This window comes from Myxocyprinus asiaticus, chromosome 5 (genome assembly GCF_019703515.2).
Source record: "Myxocyprinus asiaticus isolate MX2 ecotype Aquarium Trade chromosome 5, UBuf_Myxa_2, whole genome shotgun sequence".
Lineage (NCBI taxonomy): Eukaryota > Metazoa > Chordata > Actinopteri > Cypriniformes > Catostomidae > Myxocyprinus > Myxocyprinus asiaticus.
The window spans coordinates 39580432-39607590 of record NC_059348.1 but is presented as its reverse complement, the minus strand read 5'-3'; the positions used below and the strand labels follow the sequence as shown (position 1 = coordinate 39607590).

At 38.4% G+C, this 27159-nt stretch overlaps 1 protein-coding gene across 4 annotated transcripts; it reads right to left on the bottom strand.

The window, feature by feature from the left end:
- Positions 1 to 709: 709 nt before the first annotated feature.
- Positions 710 to 25120, bottom strand: LOC127441560 (nardilysin-like). 4 transcript variants are annotated; one of them, XM_051699126.1, is made up of 31 exons: positions 25016 to 25120; positions 24225 to 24434; positions 23543 to 23789; positions 23134 to 23215; positions 22889 to 23042; positions 22349 to 22422; positions 20902 to 20997; positions 20625 to 20747; positions 20428 to 20485; positions 20272 to 20345; positions 18258 to 18327; positions 17922 to 17999; positions 17656 to 17776; positions 17287 to 17345; positions 17091 to 17145; positions 16825 to 16929; positions 14662 to 14785; positions 13957 to 14043; positions 13726 to 13845; positions 12520 to 12571; positions 12183 to 12333; positions 11966 to 12093; positions 11012 to 11174; positions 9274 to 9305; positions 8403 to 8541; positions 8149 to 8196; positions 5739 to 5791; positions 5565 to 5648; positions 2585 to 2792; positions 2390 to 2479; positions 710 to 2127 (listed from the first exon to the last, which is right to left on the bottom strand). In XM_051699126.1, the coding sequence occupies exons 2-31, from the start codon at positions 24407 to 24409 to the stop codon at positions 1909 to 1911; spliced, it is 3279 nt and encodes a 1092-aa protein (XP_051555086.1). In that variant the 5' UTR covers positions 24410 to 24434; positions 25016 to 25120; the 3' UTR covers positions 710 to 1908. The 4 variants fall into 4 exon arrangements, with proteins under 4 accessions (XP_051555086.1, XP_051555085.1, XP_051555087.1 ...); XM_051699125.1 differs by having other exon boundaries at positions 24225 to 24467; positions 25016 to 25070; XM_051699127.1 differs by lacking the exon at positions 25016 to 25120 and having other exon boundaries at positions 24225 to 24666.
- Between the last annotated feature and the right edge of the window lie 2039 nt (positions 25121 to 27159).

Sequence of the window (27159 nt, the reverse complement as noted above, 5' to 3'; positions counted from 1 at the left end):
AGATTCCCTGCAGGATGCGAGATCAACTGACAATCATAACTAAGATTCAGATGAATGAACTGACACAAGGCCAGCAGTGCACTTTGAGACAGTCTAAATATTTAAAACTTGATCCATTTCAGCAGACTGATGAAACTCTAACCAGTGTACTGCACATCTATAGACTGCTTCAGGCCAGCAATATCTGAACAACGAGAGGTGGTGGTGGTGAGAGGTGAGCTATTTTAGAGCACAGAGATCAACTCTCTTGCTGTGCTGCTATGTGCCACCTGCCTGGACAAGGAGACACAATGCCAACTCCATGTGGTGCCTGGATTGTGTTGGCTGTGTTAATTCTTGGGTGTATTTTTTTTTTTTAATTAAAGGGATAGTCCACCCAAAAATGTTAAAATCTCCCATCATTTACTCACCCTCACGCCATCCCAGATGTGTATGACTTTCTTCTGCTAAACACAAATTAAGATTTTTAGAAAATATTTCAGCTCTGTTGATCCATTCAATGCAAGTGAAGGGTAGCCAGAACTTTGAAGCTCCAAAAATCACATAAAGGCAGCATAAAAGTAATCAACAAAACTCCAGTGGTTAAATCCATATCTTCTGAAGCGATGATAGGTGTAGGTGAGAAACAGATCAATATGTCCTTTTTTACTTTTTCAGTAGAAATCTATTTTTTTAAATTACAATTAAAATATAACAAAAAACAGTTGCTAATGTTTATCTTTTAACATGCTGTCATATGAACAACTGTAATATCTATTAATTACTGTAATTATTGTAAGTTTCACAATACTTTAAGTACAGTCCTTAATTTCGAGTTGCACAACAGAAAGTCTGCTTCCGATTCAGTGATTGAGTCAGATATTGCACTGACTGATTCAGGGATTTCATTTAGTGAACAACTCTTCAGACTGATATCTCATGAGTTGGCGAGTCATTTGTTCATGAATAGGACTATGCTAGTCACAATGTTTTTGAGTGCAGCCAGCGAATGCATCGCATTTGAAAAATGTGTTGTCTTAGATGTTACTTTGTGGGACAAGCTCTTATGACATCACATTAACTCTACACTGCTATTTCACAACTTCTTGTGCCGTGGTACTGCTAAACAGCAGTACAGGAAACACTGGGGTTCATTTTGATTTTCATGTTGACTGAAATCAGATTTTAAATCAAAATGTTACTCATAATTAAGATGAAAACGATCAAATGCAGCCAAGCCATTATCGGTTTTACAGTGCTTTTAATAAATATATTTGCACACTCTGAAGTCAAGCAGTGCCATTAGCCATTCCTCAGTTCACAGGTTGAAGGTGTGCCAAATGCAGAATGATACTACAGCAGTAAAAGGGACCATCATTTTGGTCATGCACGCTCCACTCTAATGCACATCTCTGAGCATCATTACCCATCCTCACTATCAGGCATCATCACCTGGCCACATAAAAAGCAGTTTAACAATCTCTCTTATGCATCTAATTCAAATATATTAATTTTGTGTAACAACAGTATGAATTCATTAGTACAAAATGTAAAACTGCAGTCCTATTGATAAAATACACAACATGAGTAGATTTTACAGTCATGTTTATGCTCTAAATGTCCACTATAGCCAGGGAGGGATATAATTAGACCTCTCTTGATCTGTGTCCATCAGCAAGACCCCCATGACTGAGCCCCATCCATGCCCGCACTCACAAATCACACACACCATTCACAGCAACGTCATTCCAACAGCAGGGCTCAGGATATGAAAGCACACGTCTGAAGCACATTTCTCAAGTGTGAGAGCATCGGGAGACTGCTGCCCCGACTCATCTTTGCTCAAATATGACAGACGACACGAGAGAAGATGGAAGATAGAGGTAGGGGGTCTGTCTGCTTGGCAGTGTGTAAGTCCATGCTGGCTGTTTATTTGAGAATCTTGTGGTAAGGGTAGAGGTTGAGGGTGGAGGTGAAGGCCCGGATGTCTGTGATGGTCGTTGCTGAGGCCAGTAAAGAGGAAGCCGGAAGAAAGGTGAGTTTGGAGACCTCCCCATACAATGACATCTTACTGCCCTCCTCCTCCTCACCTTTAGCAGCCGGATGTTCACTAGGAGGGTCGTTCTCTTCTACTCCATAACCAACAACCTAATGAGACACCAATCAACCTTCAGATTGTTATCTACAACAGCATTTACATTAATGGACTACACATTACAATTGCAAATTACACTTGCATTTAATCCAAGCACAAATATGAAATTTCAAGCAGAACCCTCAATTATTTTAGAGGAGTACCTGTGATAACATAGCTTCAGTGTTTGTGTAATTTCAAGAATACTGCCTTGCAATCACTGTAATTAGGTTCACCTGCATAGATGAATCTCAAGAGTGAGATAGGTGAACTTACGTGCACGCTAAGCTTCCTGTTGTTTTCACCCCGGTGTTCCATGAACCAGTTCACGAGTTCAGCCTTGGTCATGAGTTTCAGTGCATCAATCTGTTGTACAAGTACAAAATAAAAATGGCAGAGCATTTTCCAACAATTCATCATTAACGCGTTACAGAACTGTCAGATTTGCTCATGCACAACAGGGCTCCTCACCTCTCGGCTGAGTCTGTCAAAGACATATTGCTGTGTGACCACCTCGGTCCAGTTCCTGTCGACCTCCTCACCGAGATGCGTGTCTTCACAACCCTTCAGCTTGACGAGAGCAGTTACCTGTGTCTTAAAAGCCTCATCACTCAAGCCATTCATCTTCTCTCCAAAGCTCACCAGGAACTCCTCGATCTTCGTCTCCACCAGCTCAGTGCTGGAACGCAGGAAAAACATTGAGTAAGAAAAAGTGAGTTTTAAAGACAGGAAGTACAGACCTTGGGGTCAGAGTAGAAGCCATTCATTTTAAGAGAATTAAATTGAGGCTGTAAGGCTGAACGCATTCTTGAGTTAAAAAAAAGCTTGACGTAGTGCAACAAATGGAACAGAATACAGGCATCTCAATGTGTATACAGTGTCTTGGCGGTTCAGTGCGAGACACTGAAAAACAGCAAGTTGTGACATAACACTCAAAGACGTCTGTCTAGCGTATGTTTACATGGAAAAACTATTTAAAAAAACAGCACATATGGATGCAAAAAACACATTTGGTGTGAACAGTCCCTTTTTAAAGGGCTGTACCATTTATTATGTTCCGTGAGTGCTGATGTCTCAGAACGCAGATAAGAGCAGCAAGAAGTGTGTCTTTTCAATTATTCCTGTGACATTAAAGGTTTTAGCCAGCAGGTTGCGATAATTTTTAAAAAATATATTATGAGCCACTTTAGTTTGACCTTTGAGTCAGCACACATCAGGTTTTTTTTTTTTAAGTCATCGGCATTGTTTCTCACTCCATGATCGCTCGGATTACCACGATTACCATGAGGACAATTGCGTTCAATAATAATGGCTGCAGACTTTGATAAGGCTGGCTATCCAGTCATCTGCCGCTAGAGGGCGCTTGCGTGCTGCATGCCATGTATTGTCCGCATGACAGAAGAGGATGCGCAGATGAAGCACGCCCAATGTAATCAGTGTTGGGAAGTTTCTTGCTGGTTTGAGTATTTCTGTAACTGCTGATCTCCTGGGATTTTCACGCACAGTCTCAGACTGGTTCGCACTGACAAAGTCTACGGTAACTCAGATAACCGCTCGGTACAATTGTGGTGAGAAGAATAGCATCTCAGAATGCTATTCTGAGATGCGGGTTGGTGCTGTTTTGGCAACATGAGGAGGACCTACACAATATTAGGCAGGTGGTTTTAAAGTTGTGGCTGTATATAAACTGATGAGCCAAAACATAATGACCACTCACAGGTGAAGCGAATAACATTGATCATCTCCTAATAAGGCTACATGTCAAGGTCAGGGTAGATTAGATGGTAAATCAGTTCTCGTAATCAACGTGCTGAAGGCAGGAGAAATGGGCAAGAGTAAAGTCCTGAGCGACTTTGACAAGGGCCAAATTCTTATGAACAGACAACTGGGTCAGACCATCTCTGAAATGGCAAGATTATGAGGTGCTCCCGGTCAACAGTAGTGAGTACCTACCATGATCAGAGGAGGGACAAACCACAAACCGGCAACAGGGTGTTAGGTGCCCAAGGCTCATCGATGCTTGAGGTCAACGAAGGCTAACCCGTCTGGTCCGAAATGACATAAGGTCTACTGTGGCACAAGTCACAGACAATTTTAATGATTACGGGAGGAATGTGTCACAACACACAGTGCATCATACCCTGCTGTGTATGCGGCTGCGTATCCGCAGAGTGCCCATGATGACCGCTGTCCACTGTCAAAAACGCCTACAATGGGCACACAAGTGTCGGAACTGGACCTTGGAGCAGTGGAAGGAGGTCGTCCTGGTCCGATGAGTCCCGTTTTCATTTACATCAAGTGGATGGCCATGTACCTGTGCGGCATTTACCTGGGAAAGTGATGGCACCAGGATGCACTATTATGAAGATGACAAGCTGGTGGAGGGAGTGTGAAGCTCCGGGCAATGTTCAACTGGAAAACCCTGGGTCTGGCCATTCATGTGGATGTCAATTTCACATGGGCCACCTACCTAAACATCATTGCGGACTAGGTACACCCCTTCATGGCAAAGGTATTCCCTGATGGCAATGGCCTCTTTCAGCATGACAATGCCCTCCTGCCACACATCGTTCAGTAATGGTTTGAGGAACATTATGAAGAGTTCAAGGTGTTGCCCTGGCCTCCAAATTCTCCAGACCTCTATCTGAATGAGCATCTGTGGTATGTGCTGGACCAACAAGTCCGATCCACGGCAGCTCCACCTCACAACTTACAGGACTTGAAGGATCTGCTGATAATATTTTGGTGCCAGATACCACAGGACACCTTCAGGGGTCTTGAAGAGTCCATGCCTCGGCAGGTCGGCGCCATTTTGGTGGCACGCGGAGGACCAACAGCATACTAGGCATGTTTTTGCTCATCAGTTTAAATGCTGCACAGTGTGCAAATTTTGCCAAAATGTGACGTATACATCAGAACTTACTGCGTAAAACACTGTATACCACAATAAAATGCACTAGACATGACCTTCCATTTCTTAACTCGTTATTTGATTGGACTGCCAAATGAAAAGTAATTTTTATTCAAATCTTGATTTAAAATAAGGACATACCTGTTTTATTTTAAATATAGCTGGACTCCACTCGCTGCATTTAACATGCATCGTGACTACTGTTCGAAATGTTTATCCATATTATTTCACAATGCAAACCGTTTCGCTTTTTTTTTCATTAGTAAGCTGTACACAATGTGTACTGCACAGTTTTCAGTAAGCTAGTATTCCATTCTGAACTCGGCCAAACTTAACATTCAGTGAAGGTTTTACTTCATTTCAGAAATAATGAGAACCAATAAGAGAAAAGAAACACTGCAATTTAGTTGAGATAGAGGTGGAGATAAAGGTTAATTATGAATTTGGAGTCAAGAGGCTACAGCTGCGAACTTCAGTGCATAAATCAGATAATTCTGATGCAACAGAGAACTGCAACCAAAATGCACAGCGAGAGCTCACTTGAACTTTGTGGCCTGAGTCTCCACTGTGACTGAGAATCCAAGGACACCTGATGTGTTTCTACAGGTGGGGTAGACGTGATATCTGTGAAAACAGATTGAGTACAACTAATTAAAACCAGCAACTGCAGCAAGATCATGTCTTAACCATATAGTCCCTGTGCTAAAGACTCACCCTAGCGTCTCTTTGGTTCTGAGGAAGTCAAAGCACGGCTCCTCCATGTGCATCTACAATACAGAAGAAAGAAAAGCACCAAAAGGGTCAAAAATGACCTGTGTGTCACACTTGGCAATTACAGATCTACTGAAAACATTTTAAAGGAATAGTTCACCCAAAAATGAACATTTGCTGATAATTTACTCACCCTCAAGCCATCCAAGAGTTTCTTTCTTCATCATAACAGAATAAGACTTTTAGGATTTCATTTCAGGCCTCTTCCTCTAAACAATGCAAGTGAATGTACTCCATTTTCTGACGGTCCAAAATGCATATTTAGGGTGCATCAAAATAATCCACGACTCCATTCAACAAATAAAGTTCTTCTGAATGCAAACGATTGATTATTTTTAGAAACAAAACAATACTTATATACTTTTTAACTACAAATGTTCGCTTCCGTACATCTCTGTGACGTGCGCTCATGAGAGGGATGACACAAGCTTGTTGGTAAGGTCACGCTTCACGTGGAGGAGTCAGGAAGCGCGTCATTGTTTACATCGTTTATTATTAGGAAATTATTTTGATTTTATTTTATATTGTTTTTAACTTGTTTTGGTTTGTGAACGGCACAAGTTTCTCTTGTAAACAATGACGTGCTTCCTGACTCCTCCACGTGACGCGTGACCTTACCAACGAGCTTACGTCATCCCTCTCATGAGCGCACGTTACAGAACTGTACGGAAGCGAACATTTGTAGTTAAAAAGTATATAAGTATTGTTTTGTTTCTAAAAATAAATCAATCGTTTGCGTTCAGAAGAACTTTATTTGTAGACTGGAATCGTGTGGATTATTTTGATGCACCCTAAATATGCATTTTGGACCATCAAAAAATGGAGTACATTCACTTGCATTGTTTAGAGGAGGAGGCCTGAAATGAAATCCTAAAAGTCTTAAATTTTGTTTTGATGAAGAAAGAAACTCTTGGATGGCCTGAGGGTGAGTAAATTATCAGCAAATTTTCATTTTTGGGTAAACTATTCCTTTAATGCCAGAAATATTTTCTTAACATCCATGAAATTGTATTTTGCATTAATATTATTCAAAACAATACTTTGTCCCTTTGACAATAGAATTATTTAGCTGCTTTTCCTAGCATTAGCGACAAACAGTGCAGTGGTCATTGTGTCACTCGCAGCATCAAACGTGAAGACAGATTTCGTTCCTCATATTTTCGTTTTGGTGGCTTAAAAAAAATAAAGAAAATTCTTTAGTTATTTACTCACACTAACATTGTCTTCACTGGGTTTATTTGCCATATAATAAAAGTGAATAGTGACCAGAGACTTTCAAGCTCCGAAAAGGACCAAAAACAAACAAAACAACGCCATTAAACAACAGTAAAAAGGAAACAGGAAAACTCATGCACTATATTTCAAATTTTCAGAAGCCATTTGATCACTGTGTGTGATGAACAGATCATTATTCACTCTAAATTTAATTTAATAAAGTGCTGAAATTAAATATGACGGTTAGGTACCTAACATCAAAACTCTGCGAAATGAAAACCAATGAGGTTTGACGTTATCGACATAACCGCCATATTTGATTTCAGCGCTTTATTAATGAATTTATTTGATTATAGAGTGAATAATGAACTTTTCGTTATTCATACAAAGTGAACGTATGGCTTCAGAGGACTTGGAATATAGTGCTGGAGTATCAATTTCTTTTACCATGATTTAATGGCAGGTGTTTTCTGTCCAAAAGACCGGAGTCACTATACATTTATTATAAAGTAATTTGGGTTTGGAGCGACATTAGTGAGAGTAAATTTTGTAAAAATTTTCATTTTTTGGGTGTACTATTCCTTTGGGACCAATTATTCCACATGTATGTCAACACACAGAGTTCAGGATAAAAAACAGAAACCTTGAGATAAACCTATGTTAAACTAAAGGTTGTTAGAAGGTACACAAATTGGTGAGAAACAGGATAGTGGTGATTTATTTAAATGTTGTAATGCAAATAAAATGTAACACCCACCAAGCGACAAATGCAAGTGAAAATTTACATTTTGCAACCTTGGCGAAGCTGATGTAATCCGCCCCATGCAGGAACATGCTCTAGCCTGCAGCTATAGAGTAGGACAGTACATCACACTTTAAAATGAGAGCCAACTCAACTTTTCAGAGTGTTTTAAAGTAACTGCTGAGAAAGACAGAAAGCTGGACAGCATCCAAAGTCAGTCTTCGGTGTAAAGTGGATGAGTTGAGCTTATGTCTATGCAGATATGTGCTCAGCACCCTAGAGTGCAATAACTGAGAACCTTGGGCAGGCTGCTCTTATCCTTTTGCACTCATATAATATTTCACACCCTTGCTATCCATGGCACAATGTTAATTCAAGCACTATAGTCATACTCACCACAAGCAGCTCCATCAGAGTGTGTTCACGCAAGTTCTTAAGACCAGACTGACAAAGGATAGAAATTACAAAGACAGGGTGACATTAGGGACAATACAGAAAAACAATGCATTGCTATTATAGGATGGACATTTCATATTTGTATTTGGGCTTTTCATATTCATGCATATATTCATGAAATTATGTGCTGTAGTTTTTGAACCTAATAGTAAGAGGTATAATGTACTGTTTGAAATATTATAAACTGGTATTACCTGATAATACACAGTGACCTCAGAGTTTGCATCGCCCTTGTTGAGAGACTTAACTTTGCAGAGATGGTGTTTCTGAGGGAGCTCTACAACTCTGAAGAGAACAGGGACCTCTATTGGCAACTTCTTGAACTGCAGTTTGCTAAGGGGAAAAAATATAAAGGAATAGTTCACCCAAAAATTTAAATTCTCTCATAATTAACACACCACCATGCCTGTGACTTTCTGTCTTCTACATAAGTGGGATTTTTAGAAGAATATCTCAGCTCTGTAGGTCCACACAATGCAAGTGATGGTGGCCAGAACTTTGAAGCTTCAAAGCAGCATAAAAGTAATCCATAAGACTCCAGTGGATAAATCCATATCTTAAGAAGCAATATAAGTGTGGGTGAAAAACAAATATTTATGTTCTTTTTTATTATTAATCTACACCTTTTACTAGCCCCAACCAGGTGGCGATATGCATGAAGAATGTGAATCGCTAAATAACAAAAGTATGTGGAAGTGAAAGTGAAATTGGAGATTTAACGACTTAAATATTTATCTGATTCTCACCCACACCTATTATATGACTTCTGAAGACATGGATTTAACCTTTGGAGTCGTATGGAGAACTTTTATGCTGCCTTTATATGCTGTTTGATCTTCAAAGATCTGGTCACCATTCACTTGCATTGTATGGACCAACAGAGCAGAGATTTTCTTCAAAAAAATCTTGGTTTGTGTTCTGTGGAAGAAAGAAAGTCTGACACATCAGTGATAGCCTGAGGGTGAATAAATGATAAGAGAATGTTTATTTTTGGTTGAACTATACCTTTAAGCATACAGCTCTACAAAACACCACAAATTCTATTATAAAAAGTCAAGTGCTTACTCTGTAACGTATTGCAAAAATTCCATGGATTCCTGCAGGCGATAAGAAATGAAAAATTACAAATTCACTATATACATGTTATTACATTCTTCACAGATCTGTAGTTCTACATGTTTACTGAAAGCTTTATATTTAAAAGGAACTCCCTCAGTCTGTAAAAACAAAAAAGTTGACAGTCATGCATTTACAACTAAGTCAATGATTGCCCCATAGACTTCCAATTTACTGTAACTGCATTTCTGTCAACACATTTTTTGTGTGCTTTTACAAACTGAAGTAGGAGACTGAGGTACTTGCTGAGGTAATTGATGATGCATGCCACAGATATTGTTGTGATATGTAGAGTATTTTTATTTTTTTTTTATAAGGGTTGACCGATATAATCGCAGAGGCCGATAAATCGGCCGATATTCTAACTTCTTAATTATCGCATTGGCCGTTAAATTTTCCCCTTTGGCCGATTTGTTTCTTGAGGGAACCGAGAATCGCCTGCTTGCATGTGAAGCAACTGAGACATGTTATGTTAACGAGCAGTCACAGTTCATTTTGTTGTGCCATCGTGTTACTACAATAATAGACCGGTGTGCAACACAGTGTCATTTAAATGGTTCACATATCAGAGCCATGGCAGACGCGTTTGAGCTCATAATGTTAAAGTGCTCTCCTGTTTCATTCTTGCTCTCTCTCCTCAACAGTTCCCTGTAACTTTTAACTGTCTTGTTTAATGCTAAAAATGCAATAAATATAAATAAATCTAATATCATATCCTGTCTGCAAATATGCGCATATCTCGTTTAAACAGATGTAATAACCCAACCTCACACAACTTCAGCATCCTGTGGAGCACTCATTTAACTCAAAAGCATGTATTCTATCAGCTTCTCAGCAGTTCCCTGTCACTTTTCTAATGATAAAAGGCAAATATAAAACGTCTATTATATACCATCTGCAAATATGCAGATCTCGTTTAAACAGATGTAAATTCAGCATTTTCTTCCCGTCGAGCGCTCATCTAATATCTTCCTCTGAAGCACGTATTCAATCAGCCAGAATCAAAAACTTCAGAATCAGGATCAAAAGTTCCTCTCATTCACAAATCATGACGGTCACGCCCTAACAATCCAAGCAGGTGATCCAGGCTGAGAACAGTTTCCTTTAGAGTTCCATTCATTCAAAACAACTGTCAGTTAAGCTATTAGGCAGCAAGGTAGCAAGTCAGCTGCCTACGTTTTCGGATGCAGCCCAAGGTAAAAGCCCTTCACGTGTGCTATAAGCAAATGTCTTATTCAATATGCCCTGTATGTACAACTGGTTTGATTCGGTAGTTAGAAAATGCGATTGTTAACGTGGACATGCTATCTATGGTTGCTGGACTACTGTGTGTACTGTTATTTCTTTCTTCCTAATATATTAACAATTTCTTCATGTGCAAATAAATTACTAAAATTTGATGACTAAACGGAAATCAGAAGAAACTGCTATCTACCATTTAAAATAAAATATTATTTTTATGTGAAATGTAGTAAATATAGTGCTAAATAAGAGTGTATTATTATTTTTAGCAATTTTATGTTTGTTATTTACTATATTAAATTGTGTGATATATCGGCATCGGCCATTAAAAAACCTATATCGGTCGACCACTAGAATTTAACCCAGCAATATTCCTTAAAAACAAATAAGGTACATACAAAAGGTTTATATCAAAAAGAATGTAAAAACTATGGGTGAAACTCACAGCACTAGTGAAGTTTCCCTGCACTAATCCTTCAGCATACAGCTCTGATTTGAAGCTGCTCACAAACTCCATGAGCTCATTCACACTGAGCCCATCTACCACCGACTGGTACTTCTGGATGGTCGACCATCGAGAGTGTTCCAAAATCAGAAGCCTCACGTCTCTGAGTAATAGGAAATAATTAGGAAATAAGGAAAGACAGAGATATGATGTGAAGGGCAATGTTTTTCATTTAACAGCAATAGCTACAAGCATGGACATCACTGTTTATAAAAAATAAAAATAAAAAGTGCGGACAGTTTGGATGGCATATAGGATCCGGAACAAATATCAGTTCTAGTCAGTTCTAATCTGGCATCCTATTACTTTTTACTTTAATAAACTAAAATTGCAGCAGTATGTCAGATAATGTACTGTATATATCAGGAGTGGGGACACCTTTGTAAAACTTTCCAAAAGAGAAAAAATAAGATGGATTACAGCAGTAAGAAGAGAAAGAGGCTAAATTTGCTGTCACTGCCTCAGCAGCTGCATGTCAAACCCCATCACAGCAGTGTTGACCTTATTTTTATACATATATATATATATATATATATATATTAATTTAAGGGTAATATAACAAATAAAAATGTTATAAATTTACATTAATTTAAAAAAGTTACAGCAAAATTAGGGCAGAAATGCATCATCAAAGTCTGTAAAAAAAGGTCCATAACAACTGCAGTGACCATTTGGTAACATATCAAAAACAAAAAATTCCAGAGCTGGATCAGCACTCACGCACAAACAAAATAAAAACATCTGCGCAACAATCAGAGATGCTTCCTCTGTATTAGATACTTCCCTGCTGTGAGGGTAGCTATATCATAAATTGGTGGGTACAAATTTGGCCATGGCAAAAAGTGTACTAAAGCCACAAGAAATGCAATTTAAGTGAATACAAAGGAGACATACTTTCCAAGCTTCTCGGGTTTAATGAGGATGTTAAAATAGGTCTTCTTCAGCTGCTCCGTAAACATGCTGAAAACATCAGGAGTGGCAGAGAAATCAGCGAGATAATTCACAATCAGGTTGAACAGCAACTGCACAGGGAGAAAAGAGGGAAATAATAACTATTTTAAAATCTGGAACTAATTGCTTTAAATAACCTGAAAATGGGAGTGTTACTTACAGGCAGTTTGTGGTTGAAACCCTTAACCTTGATGACCAGGCCATGCTCCCCAGCCACTAGTTTATATTCCAGCTGAGCCACGTCGGCCTCGTAGGCTGGCTCGGCCAGGTTATGCACCAGGATATTCACAAACAGGTCAAAAAGCACCAGGCTAAATGGAAGTGAGAAAGAGAAAGACAGAAAGAAAGGTAAATAAATGGACGAGAATAGAAACCAGACATGAAATGATTCTTAAAGCCTGAGCGGACACCCTAATGGCTAGATAAGGTTACCATGGCTACAGCATTAAGAAGATCCGCTCGTACGACTACACGTTTGTACATGATCTTCAGCTTACTTTTTAGGAGACTTCTGAACCACAGGTGATATGAGGTGGAACCGCACATATGCTGGAGGAAGAGGAAAAAAATCAAAGTGTGAGATGGGTAATTGAGCATGGAGACACTCAACAAATTTTCCTAGTCGACATCAGGTACAGTGGGGGTTCACATTGAAAATCTGGGATTTAAAATCTAATTTAAACCTAGAAAGAGAATGTTTTTGGATTTTTTTTTATTTTTTATTATTTAAAACAAAGAAAAGGTTAAAGGGATAGTTCACCCAAAAATGCAAATTATCTCATGATATACTCAACCTCCTGGCATCCCAGATATGTATGACTTTCTTCTGCAAAACACAAATGAAGATTTTTAGAAAAATATTTCAGCTCTGTAGGTCCATACAATGCAAGTGAATGGGTGCCAAACTTTTGAAGCTCCAAAATCCAAATAAAGTTTGCATAAAAGTAATCCATACAACTCCAGTGGTTAAATCCATGTGTTCAGACACAATATGAGAGGTGTGGGTGAGAAACAGATCAATATTAATTTTTTTCCTTCATAAATTCACCTGCTTGCCCTGAAGAATGTGAATCACCCAAAACAGGAGAAAGTGAAAGTGAAGGAAACATGATTTAAATACTGATCTGTTTCTCACCCACACTTATCATATCGCTTCAGAAGATATGGATTTAACCACCAGAGTCGTCTGAGGTACTTATTTGAATTTTGGAGCTTCAAAATTTTGGCACCCATTCATCTGCATTGTATGGACTTAAAGAGCTGAAATATTCTTCTAAAAATCTTAGTTTGTGTTCAGCAGAAGAAAGTCATACACATCTGGGATGGCTCAATGGCGAATAAATCATGAGAGAATTTTCATTTTTGGGTGAACTAATCCTTTAGGATCCAGTACTATTTCTAGGTCACAATTGCAATGTAAGCAAATGCTGTGACGTTGAACATGTAAACGCCTTTGAACAAAAGGTACGTTTTCCTTGCTTCCACTGAAGCACATAAGAGGATCACCAAGAAGTTCATGTTACTTTTTCAATTCAACTTTTCACTTAAATTGTCATGCTGAGAAACTAATCTGTCATCAAAAAACTGTGCTAAACTAAAAAATGCTAAATAGAAACCTTTTCACAAGTGGACTCAGACTTTTGAACCCCACGTGTACATGACTGTCTCTTTAACACTCGATACAGTCACAAACACATCCACACCTTTGGGGATTTTGAACTTGTTATCCTTCTTGTACCACAGACATCCTCCGTCATGGTTTACTATTCTAACAGGGTACTCAGTGTCCGGACAGTCAGATGTTTTGAGGGCAAAATCAGTGGCTAAAAATGGAGAGAAAACAACTCAAGCCCAATTGCAAACGGTCTTAAAACAGGATTTTAGAATAAACTTCCACTGTTCACTGCAGAAGCAAAACATTACAGCACACCTACCGATGAACTTGTTCTCAGCAGGAAGGTGAAGTGTTGGGTTTAAACCAAAATCTCCAGCCCAGAGATCTCTCCAGTGTTGCTGTATGTCTGTGTGCCAAAAGAGGGGAAAACATGTTTCTAGCAGCTGTTTGTCTCTCCACATCCTGACTTACTTCCAGGCTGAACAAATATTGACTCTAAATGCGTAAGACTCACATAGCTTCTAAGGTACCCAAACAAAGTTTACTTTAAGGGATAGTCACCCAAAAATGAAAATTCTGTCATCAATCACAAACCCTTATGAATTTCTTCTGTGGAACACAAAAGATGATATTTTGAATATGTTTGAATGGACAAAAATGGTTCTTCAAAAACATTCTTTAAAAACTCTTGTGTTTTGCAGAAGAAAGTCAGTAATACAGGTTTGGAGCGACATGAGTGTAAATGACAGAATTTCATTTTTGGGTTAACTATCACTTTAAGGCAAGTAAGTTTGCCAAAACTTTTTGTCAAGATTATGTTTCTATAATGTCAAATCAGTTTTGCATGCTACAAAAATATTTTTCAGGCTAATGTGCAAGCACATCTATCAGAAAGGCTCTTTGACCTGAAAAGCAAGCAGTCGGCATGCTGAGCATTGCGATTTCACTCATTAATTTCTGTACAAGTGGTCTGTCTACTCCTGCCAAACTGTCTACTTTTCAGAAATTATAATGATATACAAACCTTCCATACTGTGATGGGTCCCGAACCACTTTTCCTTAAGTGGACACTGGCCTTCATGTTCGGGGGACAAAAGGAGCAAGTTGGCCTTCTCTGGTGTGAGGAGGTTCAATGGAGCAGAGATCACCTAAGAAAGTGAAACAATTCAACGCCTTTGATTATCAGGAGTTCCTGTGTGTGCTAGGCATGCTTAAACAGCACAAATATGTACCAATGTCAGATATTAAAGGGATAGTTTATCCAAAAAAGAAAATTCCTTCATTTACTCACCCTCATGCCATCCCAGACTTTCTTTTTTCTGCAGAACTACAAGTGAAGATTTTTAGAAGAATATCTCAGCTCTGTAGGTCCATACAATGCAACTGAAAGGCGAACAGAACTCTGAAGATCCAAACATCACAAAGGCAATGAAAGCAAACCAATCAATTTTGAGTGAGAACAAACCAAATTATAACTCCTGTTTCACTGTACAACTTGCCATTGCAGTCTCTAGACATGATCATGATTTCAAACTCAATTACACTTTCTACTGCCTGACACGTGCGCAGAGCGTTAGATGGCGTTTGGAAGTATAATTGAACTTGAAATCATGATCGCAGTGAAAAGGAGTTATATTTTGGTTTGTTCTCACCCAAAACCGATTGGATCGCTTCAGAAAACACTGAATAAACCAATGAAGCTTATGGATTACTTTTATGCCAAATGTGATATTTGGAGCTTCAAAGGACTAAACACCATTCACATGCATTGTATGGACCTACAGAGTCTAGATATTCTTCCAAAAATCTTCATTTGTGTTCTGCTGAAGAAAGTCATACACATCTGGGATGGCATGAGGGTGAGTAAATCATGAGAATTTTTTTCTAATCATATATATATATATATGAACCGTCATACTTTTATGTGAAATTCCTCAATAATAAATTAGACTGAGAATGTATTACCTCTTACCCATACAATTAAATTAACAAACTCATTATATATATCTTATGTAATGAGATATATATATATATATATATATATATATATATATAACAAGACTAAGAATAGAATATTATGTACTATATCAGATGTTACAAATGAAAACAGGGTTGCTGCAGAGTTTTTAAAATCAAATTTAAGACTTTAAGACCTTTTTCAAGACCTGAACAAATAAAATACCGTAACCCCATACCAAAACAAACCAACACAATCTCAAAATAATGTATCACAGACTCTTACTTAAACAGGCAGGAACACACATTCCTTAACATTGTTTATCAGTAAAACAGGATATACGCAAGTTTAAAATACTCAATACATGTTTTCCACATATATCTCATTAAAATTGGTTTATGTACCATTATATAAATATATACAAATTAGAGGTCGACCGATATTGGATTGTGCTGATTTGATAAGGTGTTGAAAGAAAGCTAGTTAGTCTGCCGATAGTTTTTTTTTTAGAATTGGAAGCCTATATTAAAAGTTCTTAGTCTTTTCTTCCAGTGATGGGGAGGGCCAGACACAGGCTACAAGAGTCCGAATTTAATTAAATTCCAGATGCACTTTAACTGGGGAGTCTTATTTTGAAATGTTTGCACTTCACCTCTTCCAGCTGCTCATTCAAACAAATAAGGGAAATAAAATGTGCACTCCTACAATAATCTATAACGTAATACAATATAAACAATTTAAAGTAAACATTGTCATATTTCATCAACACTATATCATCATCATCATCAGTTGATCATTAGTGATCGCTTGTCATAAATTTCCGGTATGGCTTAATGGTTGTAAACTGCTCTGCAACAGCTGGAAGCACCCTGCGTTCTTAGAGAAAATACAACAGTGCCACGTTTTCACTTTGAAGGATGCACCGCATGCATTTATTTATTTAAATCGTATTCTTTTGAAGTTTGATAATCACATTAGATCATATCGCAATTCCTGTCTTTCCGCCTCCAAATTTAAGACCTCTTTAGACTTTTGTTGTATAATTTAAGATATTTAAGACTTTTTATGACCTTAAATTTTGGAAAACTGAAGACATTTTTAGACTAACCCTGGAAAAATCCCCATACTTAGATTTTTAAGGGCATGTTTGTCACTTTCAGTTGTATTTTTGCCCCAAGCCTGACCCTGACCCGAACTCATACTTTTTAGTGTCTGTGATAGGGCATCTACCTCTGGTTTGAACTCAAACATAAGCTGGTCTCCAGTTAAGAAGTCCTCTTTTGGGAACAGCTGCATGTTTTCACAGATGTCCTCCACGTACTCAATGGGATCAGTCTGTAAAAGCAACACTGCGAGTACAATGTAAGTCCACACAAAGCAAAGTCCCCATCACCAACTCTTTGTTTAATTGGCTCTTGGTTAGGAACACAAAAATGCTGGAGGTAAACAACAAATCATTCATAGACTGACAGCAGTGTAAAAAGATCAACTGTTACCTGCTCCTGATAGTGGAATTCATTGGACACAATCTTTTGAATTTCCTCATATATTCTGCAGAAGAAAGATGCTTTAAAAGTTTGTTGAGAAGTCTTACCAGTTACATTCTTCAGTGTTGTGTGTGCTAAAGGTCTGCATAGATCCTCTTCAATAAAACTGGACACCAGACTAGTACATTTCTTGTAAAAGCCCTACCTTTGTTGGGGACCAAGAGTCTGAAGCATTTTCAAGTACTGGAACACCAGATGAGCAACCTGAATGAAGAAAACGAGCTGAACTATCACAGATGCTTTCATTTGGGCACTCAGGTTTAAAGTAATTGTGTCTGTTGTCATTTAGAATGGTAAAGGGTGTGTTTGTGCCTCAAAGGCCTTGTAATCCTATTTTACACACATCCAGCAATGCTGTATCTCAGCTTGTAATATGTATTTCTATAATTCCATTAAATGTGAAAAGTATATTATGTCATAAGGATGCTAGTAAATGTAGTGGATGTTTTCTGACACATTCAACAACATTAGTGTAGTTAGTCAATATTCCGATAGACTGATGACCTTTGCAGACCTCATAGAAGTTCTGGTAGCCCTCATCGGTCAGAGTGATGGAGATACTGAAAATTGAGTAGGTGGTGTTCTGATCAAAACCAGTTTCACTGTTTCCACCAAACAAAGCCAAAGCCCAGCACCTAGACAAAGAGATTCAGGTGTTAAAAAAAAAACAATTAACTGACATTTCAAAACAACATTCTTGCTATGTGTAGCGGCAAGTGACATGAAAGCAGAACCACAATGCCATTTACTAAAAACTACATCAAGAGAGAAGTGACTTACTTCCTCCTGAGTATGGAAAGGATACTGCCAGTTCCCTCATGACCAATCAGCCAAGCAATGTAATGCAGAGGCTTTACCCTGAGGACAGACATAAAGAGATTTCAGTAAGCATCATATGGTTTAAATACTAGGCCTCTGGAAATCATTACAGGCAAGCACAAACAAAATCAATATTTTAGAACTACAAAGCTCTTTTCTGAAAGTTACTTTTGTCAATATTTTTGGGACTGAACATCAGTTAAGGAGTTGCAAAAGCATTCAACTGAATCTCAATGTGGGTCACTGTGTTTTAGAGGCTACGAGGAACTAAAACTAAAGAGCTCGTGACTAGTTTACCTGTAATGCTTCTCTTGTGGTGGAAGAGCCCATGTGATAGTGAGGGCATGCACTTTTCTGACAGGCACCACTGTAACAAACATACAGTTGAAGTCAGAGGTTTACATACACTTAGGTTGAAGTCATTAAAACTCATTGTTTAACCATTCCACAGATTTAATATTAGCAAACTATAGTTTTGGCAAGTCATTTAGGACTTCTACCTTGTACATGACACGAGTCATTTTTCCAACAATTGTTTACAGACAGATTGTTTCACTTTTAATTGAATATCACAATTCCAGTGAGTCACAAGTTTACATAGACTAAGTTAACTTTGCCTTTAAGCAGCTTGGAAAATTCCAGAAAATGATATCAAGCCTTTAGACAATTGGCCAGTTAGCTTTTGATAGGAGGTATACTGAATTGGAGGTGTACCTCTGGATGTATTTTAAGGCCTACTTTCAAACTCAGTGCCTCTTTGCTTGACATCATGTGAAAATCAAAAGAAATCAGCCAAGACCTCAGAAAAAACATTGTGGACCTCCACAAGTCTGGTTCATCCTTGGGAACAATTTCCAATTGCCTGAAGGTACCATGTTCATCTGTACAAACAACAGTACGCAAGTATAAACACCATGCGACCACACAGCCATCATACCACTCAGGAAGGAGACGCATTCTGTCTCAGAGATGAACGTAGTTTGGTGCGAAAAGTGCAAATCAATCCCAGAACAACAGCAAAGGACCTAGTGAAGATGTTGGAGGAAACAGTTAGACAAGTATCTATATCCACAGTAAAACGAGTTCTATATTGACATAACCTGAAAGGCTGCTCAGCAAGGAAGTAACCACTGCTCCAAAATCACCATAAAAAAGCCAGACTACAGTTTGCAAGTGAACATGGGGACAACAATCTTACTTTTTGGAGAAATGTCCTCTGGTCTGATGAAACAAAAATTGAACTGTTTGGCCATAATGACCATCGTTATGTTTGGAGGAAAAAGGGTGAGGCTTGCAAGCTGAAGAACACCATCCCAACCGTGAAGCATGGGGGTGGCAGCATCATGTTGTGGGGATGCTTTGCTGCAGGAGGGACTGGTGCACTTCACAAAATAGATTGCATCATGAAGGAAAATTATGTGGATATATTGAAGCAACATCTTCAACATCAAATGGGCCTTCCAAATGGACAGTGATCCCAAACATACCTCCAAAGTTGTAGCAAAATGACTTAAGGACAACCATCACAAAGCCCTGACCTCAATCTAATTTGTGAAAATTTGTGGGCAGAACTGAAAGCATGTGCGAGCAAGAAAGCCTACAAACCTAACTCAGTTACACCAGTTCTGTCTGGAGAAAAGGGACAAAATTACAGCAACTTATTGTGAGAGGCTTGTGGAAGGCTACCAAAAACATTTGAATCAAGTTAATCAATTTAAAGGCAATGCTACCAAATACTAACAAAGTGTATGTAAACTTCTGACCCACTGGGAATGTGATGAAAGAAATAAAAGCTGAAAGAAATAATTCTCTCATTTCACATTATTAAAAAAAGATTTAGTGATCCTAACTGACCTAAGACAGGGAATGTTTTCTACGATTAAATGTCAGGAATTGTGAAAAACTGAGTTTAAATGTATTTGGCTATGTACTGACTTCAAATGTACAAGACATTAGTATTGTGTTAAAGGAACAGTTCATCCAAAATTAAAATTATTTTATCATTTACTCAACCTCATGTTGTTTCAAACCCATACTGACTTTCTTCTGTGGAAAAAAAGATGATAGGCATAATTTGGGTCTTAGTCACCATTCACTTTCAATGCATCTTTTTTCCATACAATGAAAGGGAATGGTGACAGACTAACATTCTGCTTAACTTCTCCTTTTGTGTTCCACGGAACACGGACATGAACTGTGACTTGAGTCACAGTTATTGTATCATCAGCACTCATAAACTGCCTATCCAAAACCACTGTAGACAGAAGCAAGAGCTATCTCTTGCCATGAAAAAATACTTTATGTAATATACCTCGGTAAAGTTTATTGAAGGCAGGTGTGTCAAAGGGATCCACTTGGCCTGAAAAATCCGGCTTTGGCTGCCCACTGAAAACATTGAGAAGTAATTGTTTAAGCACATTAACATCACATTTTACTCAACTCTAAATAGCACTTATGTTCCACTTACTTGTTGGGAACCTGACTGAAGATTTCTCTAACCCATTCCTCAAGAGTGTCAAGTTTCTCTACGAGGGAAAGACCAGAGGACACCTTCGAATCAACTAAATAAACTTTTCCATATTTTAAATATTTTTAAAATATTATAAATATCTCCATATCTCCACAAATTCCATATCCGAGTCAGGCTCTGCTTACATTACTTACCTTTGGACTGAACAGCTAAGGTCATATAGTGGGCAGAGTAGTACCTCTTCCAAAACTCACGCAGTCGCTTGTAAACATTGATGTTCTTTTCCCTAGGCTCAGTCTTCAGGGTCTGTGCATTTCCTGAAATACAAAAAGACTGCTTAATAAGCTGAAATAAATCTATAAATTTTCAGGAAAAAACTATGCTATAGAACAATTCAAGAGGTTTTATAAATTACTTAAAAGTAGGTTTGCAACTCAGAGATGGTTAAGTGTATGGAAGTATTTGACTTACCCCAACAGAACTTGCCCATGGGATGGTTGGGCTTTGCTAGGCTGCCAAAGAGCATTTCCTTTCGATGGGAATCTGAAGGCTTAGCAAGCTGATATTCTGTAACGAATACATAAGGCTGTTAACATGCTCTGTCTAGCTATCAAGACTTTTATAGGAACAGTTCACCCAAAAATGAAAATTCTCTCATTATTTAAGCTGAAAGTATACTTTGATTTTGACGCGAACGCACAGTGTCTGCATCCAGCCGAACGAGAGCCTGTCAAACTATACTTCATTTGACAGTGCGCGCGCACACAGGCAGTTGTCGCATGTGCGCTACGACTGTACAAGACAACAGACTACTTCTCTTTAGGAGTTTAAACTCAAAGATGTCTTTATATTCCTTCAGACTCGAGTTATAAAAATGCCAGGTATCTCCTGACCTCCTCGCACATGCACTCTTGACATGCATATCTACTGTTGTTGTTTTTACCTTCGTCTCCTGTTATTTACCGCCGATTACGTAGTCTTCCAGCATTTCTTCGTGATAGCAATGGCTCAAGCATGAGTTGCCACCTCGTGGATCGACTAATTAGTGCAAATTATTCCAGGCACATGCGCATTCTGCGCGTTAAAAGACGTGCGGTTAGAAAAATCTGGCAGCACCTGTTCAGTGCTCGAGCACTCTGCTGATGACAAGATTTGCACAACACGTTCTGTACGTGAATGCTCTGACCAAAGTATGCTTTGGGCTTTACTCACCCTCATGCCATCCCAGAAGTGTATGACTTTCTTCTGCAGAACTCAAATTAAGATTTTTTGAAAATATCTCAGCCCTGTAGATCTGTACAATGCAAGTTAATGGTAACCTAAATTTTGAAACTCCAAAAAAGCACATAAAGGCAGCATAAAAGTAATCCATATAACTCCAGTGTTTTAATCCTTGTCTTCAGAAGTAATCCAATCGGTTTTTGGTGAGAACATACCAAAATATAACTCCTTTTTCACAATAAATCATGACATCAGCATTCTCCTTGGTGATCATGATTTCAAGCTCAATAACACTTTCTAGTGCCATCTAATGCTGTGTATAAGCCAAGCTCCAGTAAGAGCAATCAAGCTTGAAATTATGATCGTGCCTAGAGACTGCAATGACAAGATGTACAGTGAAAAATAAGTTATATTTTGGTTTGTTCTAATTGCTTTAGAAGACATGGATTTATCCACTGAAGTCGAATGGATTATTTTTAATGCTGCCTTTGTGTGCTTTGTTGAGCTTTAGAGTTTTGGTCACCATTCACTTACATTGTATGGACCTACAGAGCTGAGATATTCTTCTTAAAATATTCGATTGTGTTCTGCAGAAGTCAGGCAGTCAAATCCGGTACAGCATGAGAGTGAGTAAATGAGAGGATTTTCATTTTGGGGTGAACTATTCCTTTAAATCTAGAACTGAAATTTCACTCACCACTGTCCACAGCCTCAACCTCTCGATCAATGGCGTCTTCAATCATAAGGGGACAGATGAAAAACTGAGCCCATCTGAGACAAAAACAACGATCACACTCTGATAATGGTTTTGTCTGGTCAAAGCTTAAAGGGATAGTTCACACAAAAATTACATTTCTGACATCACTCACCCTCATGTTGTTCAAAAAGGAGACGTTAGGCTGAATGTTAGCTTAAGTCACCAGTCACTTTCAATGTATGAAAAAAACATATGCAATGAAAGTGAATAGTAACTGAGGCTAACATTCTACCTATCATCTCCTTGGAAGAACGATCATATGGGTTTGAAACAACATGAGGGTATTTTCGTTTTTAGGTCAACTATCCCTTTAATACATATAAATAAATGTATTTGTTTTAAAGCTCTGGGTTCAGAAAATATTCAAAAGAGGGGCATTGAAGTGTGAATTATGACAATTGCACTCAAAAAGAGACAAAGAGACCGTCATTCAAAGGTAAGAGCTGATGTGATGGGATCACATCTTTAGAGCTACTTCACCTGTCAAGGGCCTCTTTGAAGCGTTTCCTCTGCACGTCAAATTGGAAAATGGTTCTCTCGCAGTCAGTGGAGGCATTATCACTGCCACCATGCTTTTTCAAGAACGCATCAAAGCCATTCTCAGAAGGGTACTTCTCACTGCCCATGAACACCACTGAGACGTGAAAGAGAGGGATACAGTCAAGTAAACAATGTCTAAGAATAAACTGCTATAGTACCGCAGAATGCTTGCAGGTGTGACGTACTGTGCTCTAGGAAGTGTGCAAGTCCAGGCAGGTCATTAGGGTCACTGAAACTCCCAACGCCAATGCAAAGGGCAGCTGCAGACTGATTTCAGAAAAACATTGTCAGACTTACTGAAAATTCAGTCCATTTATTAACCCTCATGTTGTTTCAAACATGTATGATTTTCTTTCTTCCATGGAACACAAACTTAGATTTTATGCAGAATGACAGTCTCAGTCACTATACAATGAAATACAATGTCCTTTTGTCTCCCACAGATGATAGAATCTCTTTATGGTTAGAAACTAAATAAGGATGTAAATGATGTAAATGATGACAGTTTTCGTTTTGGGGTGAATTATCCCTCTTCAATACACAGATAATGGTTCAAATCACCTTTTGCTATTCATTACTGACCAATATACAAACCTGTTTTTCACATCCCTTTTTCTTCTTATTGTCATCATCCTCATCCAGCTCTTCAAAGTCACTGTCCTGACTGTCCCCTTCCTCCTCAGACTCTTCATCTGTTCCCTCCCCTGAGTCTTCCTCCTCTTCCTCTGCCGCCTCTTCCTCCTCTGAATCTTCTTCTTCCTCCTCATCTTCAGCTTTCCCATCTAAACTGCTCAGATCAGAGATCAAAAGAGCCCTCAGTCCATTACTCAGCTCAATGAATCTGGAAGAAAAAGAGAGAACATATTTTGGAAGCTGGATTAGCTCTTAAAGAGATAGTTCAGCCAAAAATTATAATTAACACTGCAATTAGAGTGAATGGTGACTGAGGCCTTTCAGTGTAAAATCCCCTTTTATGATTCAAAGAAATAAATCATATGGGTTTACAATAGGGTGCTGACAGGATGGTCATTTTTATGCAAACTATCCCTGCGCAAAGTACATACATATGTAACAAGATCTTGTGTTTTACCTGTACGATCTCATTTTTTGTTTATGCCATATCCTTCAGTATCATATCATTCATTATGTAAAATGATCCATTAAAAGTTTTGACATGTTCTAACTTGAAACTGTAAACCACTAGTCCAGGTACACAGTGTCCATTCACAGTGCTAAAATGATATGGTTTAGGGTTATGTGAATCTGTGGACTGTACCTGTATTGCTTGGGATCACTTGGAGATTTTATAATTTGAGGATCCCCTTGGTTATCATCTCCACCACCTTCTCCTGGAGGTGCGTTCGGGTCTCTGAGTGGTTGTTGTTGTTCACCCCGGTCTGGACCGGCAGACTGAGCCAAGCTGCTGGCCGCAGCACATTTAAACTTGTTTGTCTGGGGCATCTTCAGCAATTCTGACACTTTAGCCCTGGAGTGAAGGTGAAAGTGACGCTTTAAGACCCTGTTACAAAGCAGGGGAGACGTATGCGTCGTCTTGAACAGAGCAATATTGATTTTGTTTTGGTATTTATTAGAACAAGGTGTCACTATAAACACATAAATATATGCAGCAGTCGATGGCACATAAATAAAAGAACTCGTCTGATAGACCTGATTGTCGCTTTTTAACTTAACGTAATGTGTAACTTTAAAGTTATAACTATGTATCTTTATATCAAGCTAACGGTCTTGTACTAAACCATCACACAAGCTCCAATTGATATGCAACCGGTTTAGATTTTTTCCCTAGCAAAATGTATGCAGATAATCGGTGGTCAAGCATTTTTCGAGAAGACAAAAACATGTTTCATTGCTACAATAAAGCTAATACATAACTGTTACACAGTTGCACTGACACTTCCGACTGATACAATTTAAAATTTTCTAAAAAAATATTTGACTTGCTCGCCACGGTCAATACACTGAGTAAATGTAAATGACGATACGTCTAAGTACGATTAAGCCCTAACATTACTTATCAAAGTTAGTTAAGTTTCATCAGTCTCATACCTCGTGTTCTAATGATGGGTCAGCCTAACTTACAACAATCAGCCAGTCACTGTTAGGTTGAGTCTATGCAACAAGGAGAGCCCTGATTCGTCAAAAATGATTCACGTAGGAAAACGAGGCTCTCTGATTGGTCAAATTATTTTTCTTCTTCTTTTTGAACTTTAACGGCGATTGGCAACCATCAGTTGGAGCGTTATCGTCATCTATCGAAACTTCATCTTCTTTCTTCTTGCATGGTTAGCAATCTATAATGCCCTCTACTCTTAACATTGATGAAACTCTCCCTTCCCTTAACCCCGTCTCCACCGACGCTGTGTTCAGCTCCTCCGGTGTACACACCAGGCCCCTCCAAGCCCAATAGGAAGGGGGAGAAAAGAAAAGAAATAATAATATAATAGTAATAAATCAATAAATAAAAAACATTCCTTTCCCCCTTCTATTTATTCTTTAGATTCATTTATATCCTTTCCACTAAAATAGTTTCATTTAAAAACTGTGACAAGCTCCGACCAATTCCTTTAATCGAGGATCGTTTTAGATTAAAATCTTAACTCCATGCCCTTTTAATCTTTCTTTAAGTGATTCTCTTTCTCTTCTGTCTGCATTGTAGAATAGCATCCTCCACATTCTCTGACTCCCTACAATACTTACAGGTTCCATCCTGATGCTTACCTATTATTACTAGCATCCCATGTAACCCACAATGTCCTAATCAAAGCCTTGTGCATATTCTCTCCTCACTTTTACTTCCACCTAATGATTTTTCCGTTCCCACCTTACATTGCATTTCATAAAATTGTCTCCCTTTCAACTCAGTCTCCCATCCCTCTTGCCATTTTTGCATCAGTACCTTTTTAATTAAGTTTTCCATTCCATCTTGCTAACTGGCACTTCTACTTCTGCTCTCTCCCTTTTTAATGCTCTTTTTGCTAAACTATCAGCCTCTTCATTTCCCTCAATTCCCATATGCACTGGCACCCATGTAAAACAAATGTGAATCTCAGAGCTGACTATCCTTGATTGCATTTGAATAATTTCATACACCAAATCTTGCCTACTTTTAGATGAGTAATGTTTAATAGACTGGAGAACAGATACAGAATCAGAGCAAATCACCACATTTCCTGGTCTGATTTCCTCTACCCACTCTAATGCCCATATCACTGCCATCATCTCTACTGTAAACACTGCCAAATGATCTGTAGTGCGCTTATACACTTCAACCTGTCTGCTTGGAGCCAGTGTGCCCAGATTCAGGATCTTTTGATCCACACACACAGCCAAATATAATGTTTGCTTGATAAAGATTGTCCTTCCCTTTTTTCTTGATACGTTTCTAACACTGAAAGATCTACTTAGGGTACTTTCAATATCCATAGAGGACTAAGTGGCCAAATAACAGTTGGACTAAATTCCCTCCCACACATACTTAATTCTTCTGCCAGCCTATTACCCATCCATCCAAAACTTGACATTCCTCTGGGCTCTCTTTCCCAACTATCTCTTAATATCTTCTTTGTTGGGTGAGTGTCACATGACCTTTAAGATCAATCCAATATGTATACTTGTAATGCTGCAACTGGGGTCATCCTAAAAGCCCCACAACATACTGAGCGCTTGTGCTTGTATAACGTTATTTAGTAACGTTTTTGATGCTGATCCATATGCCACACACCCGTAGTCCAAAACTGATCTCATTAGGCCCAGATATATTGTTTTCATAGATTCCCTAGCTGCACCCCAATCAATTCCAGTCAGACGCCTCATTACATTAACTACCTTTTTACATGTCTCTTTGATTTTCTTTATATGATCTGCCCATGTCAATCTTGTGTCAAACTGCATACCTAAAAACCAGAACACCCACACTCTTTCCAATAAATGTCCATACAATTTTAAATTTAAGTCTTCTTTTCCTTGTGAAAATTGTTTTAGTTTTATTAACAGAGAATTTAAATCCCCATTTCAAAGATCATCTTTCTACCATCCCAGATGCCTCTTACATCTTCATCAAATATCCAGTATTTCTGCCTCTTCCATAGTGCACCATAATCATCAGCATATAAAGACCGACCTATGGATGGATCTATTTCATCAAACAAATAATTTATTATAGAGAAAAGTTTAGGACTAACAACACTCCC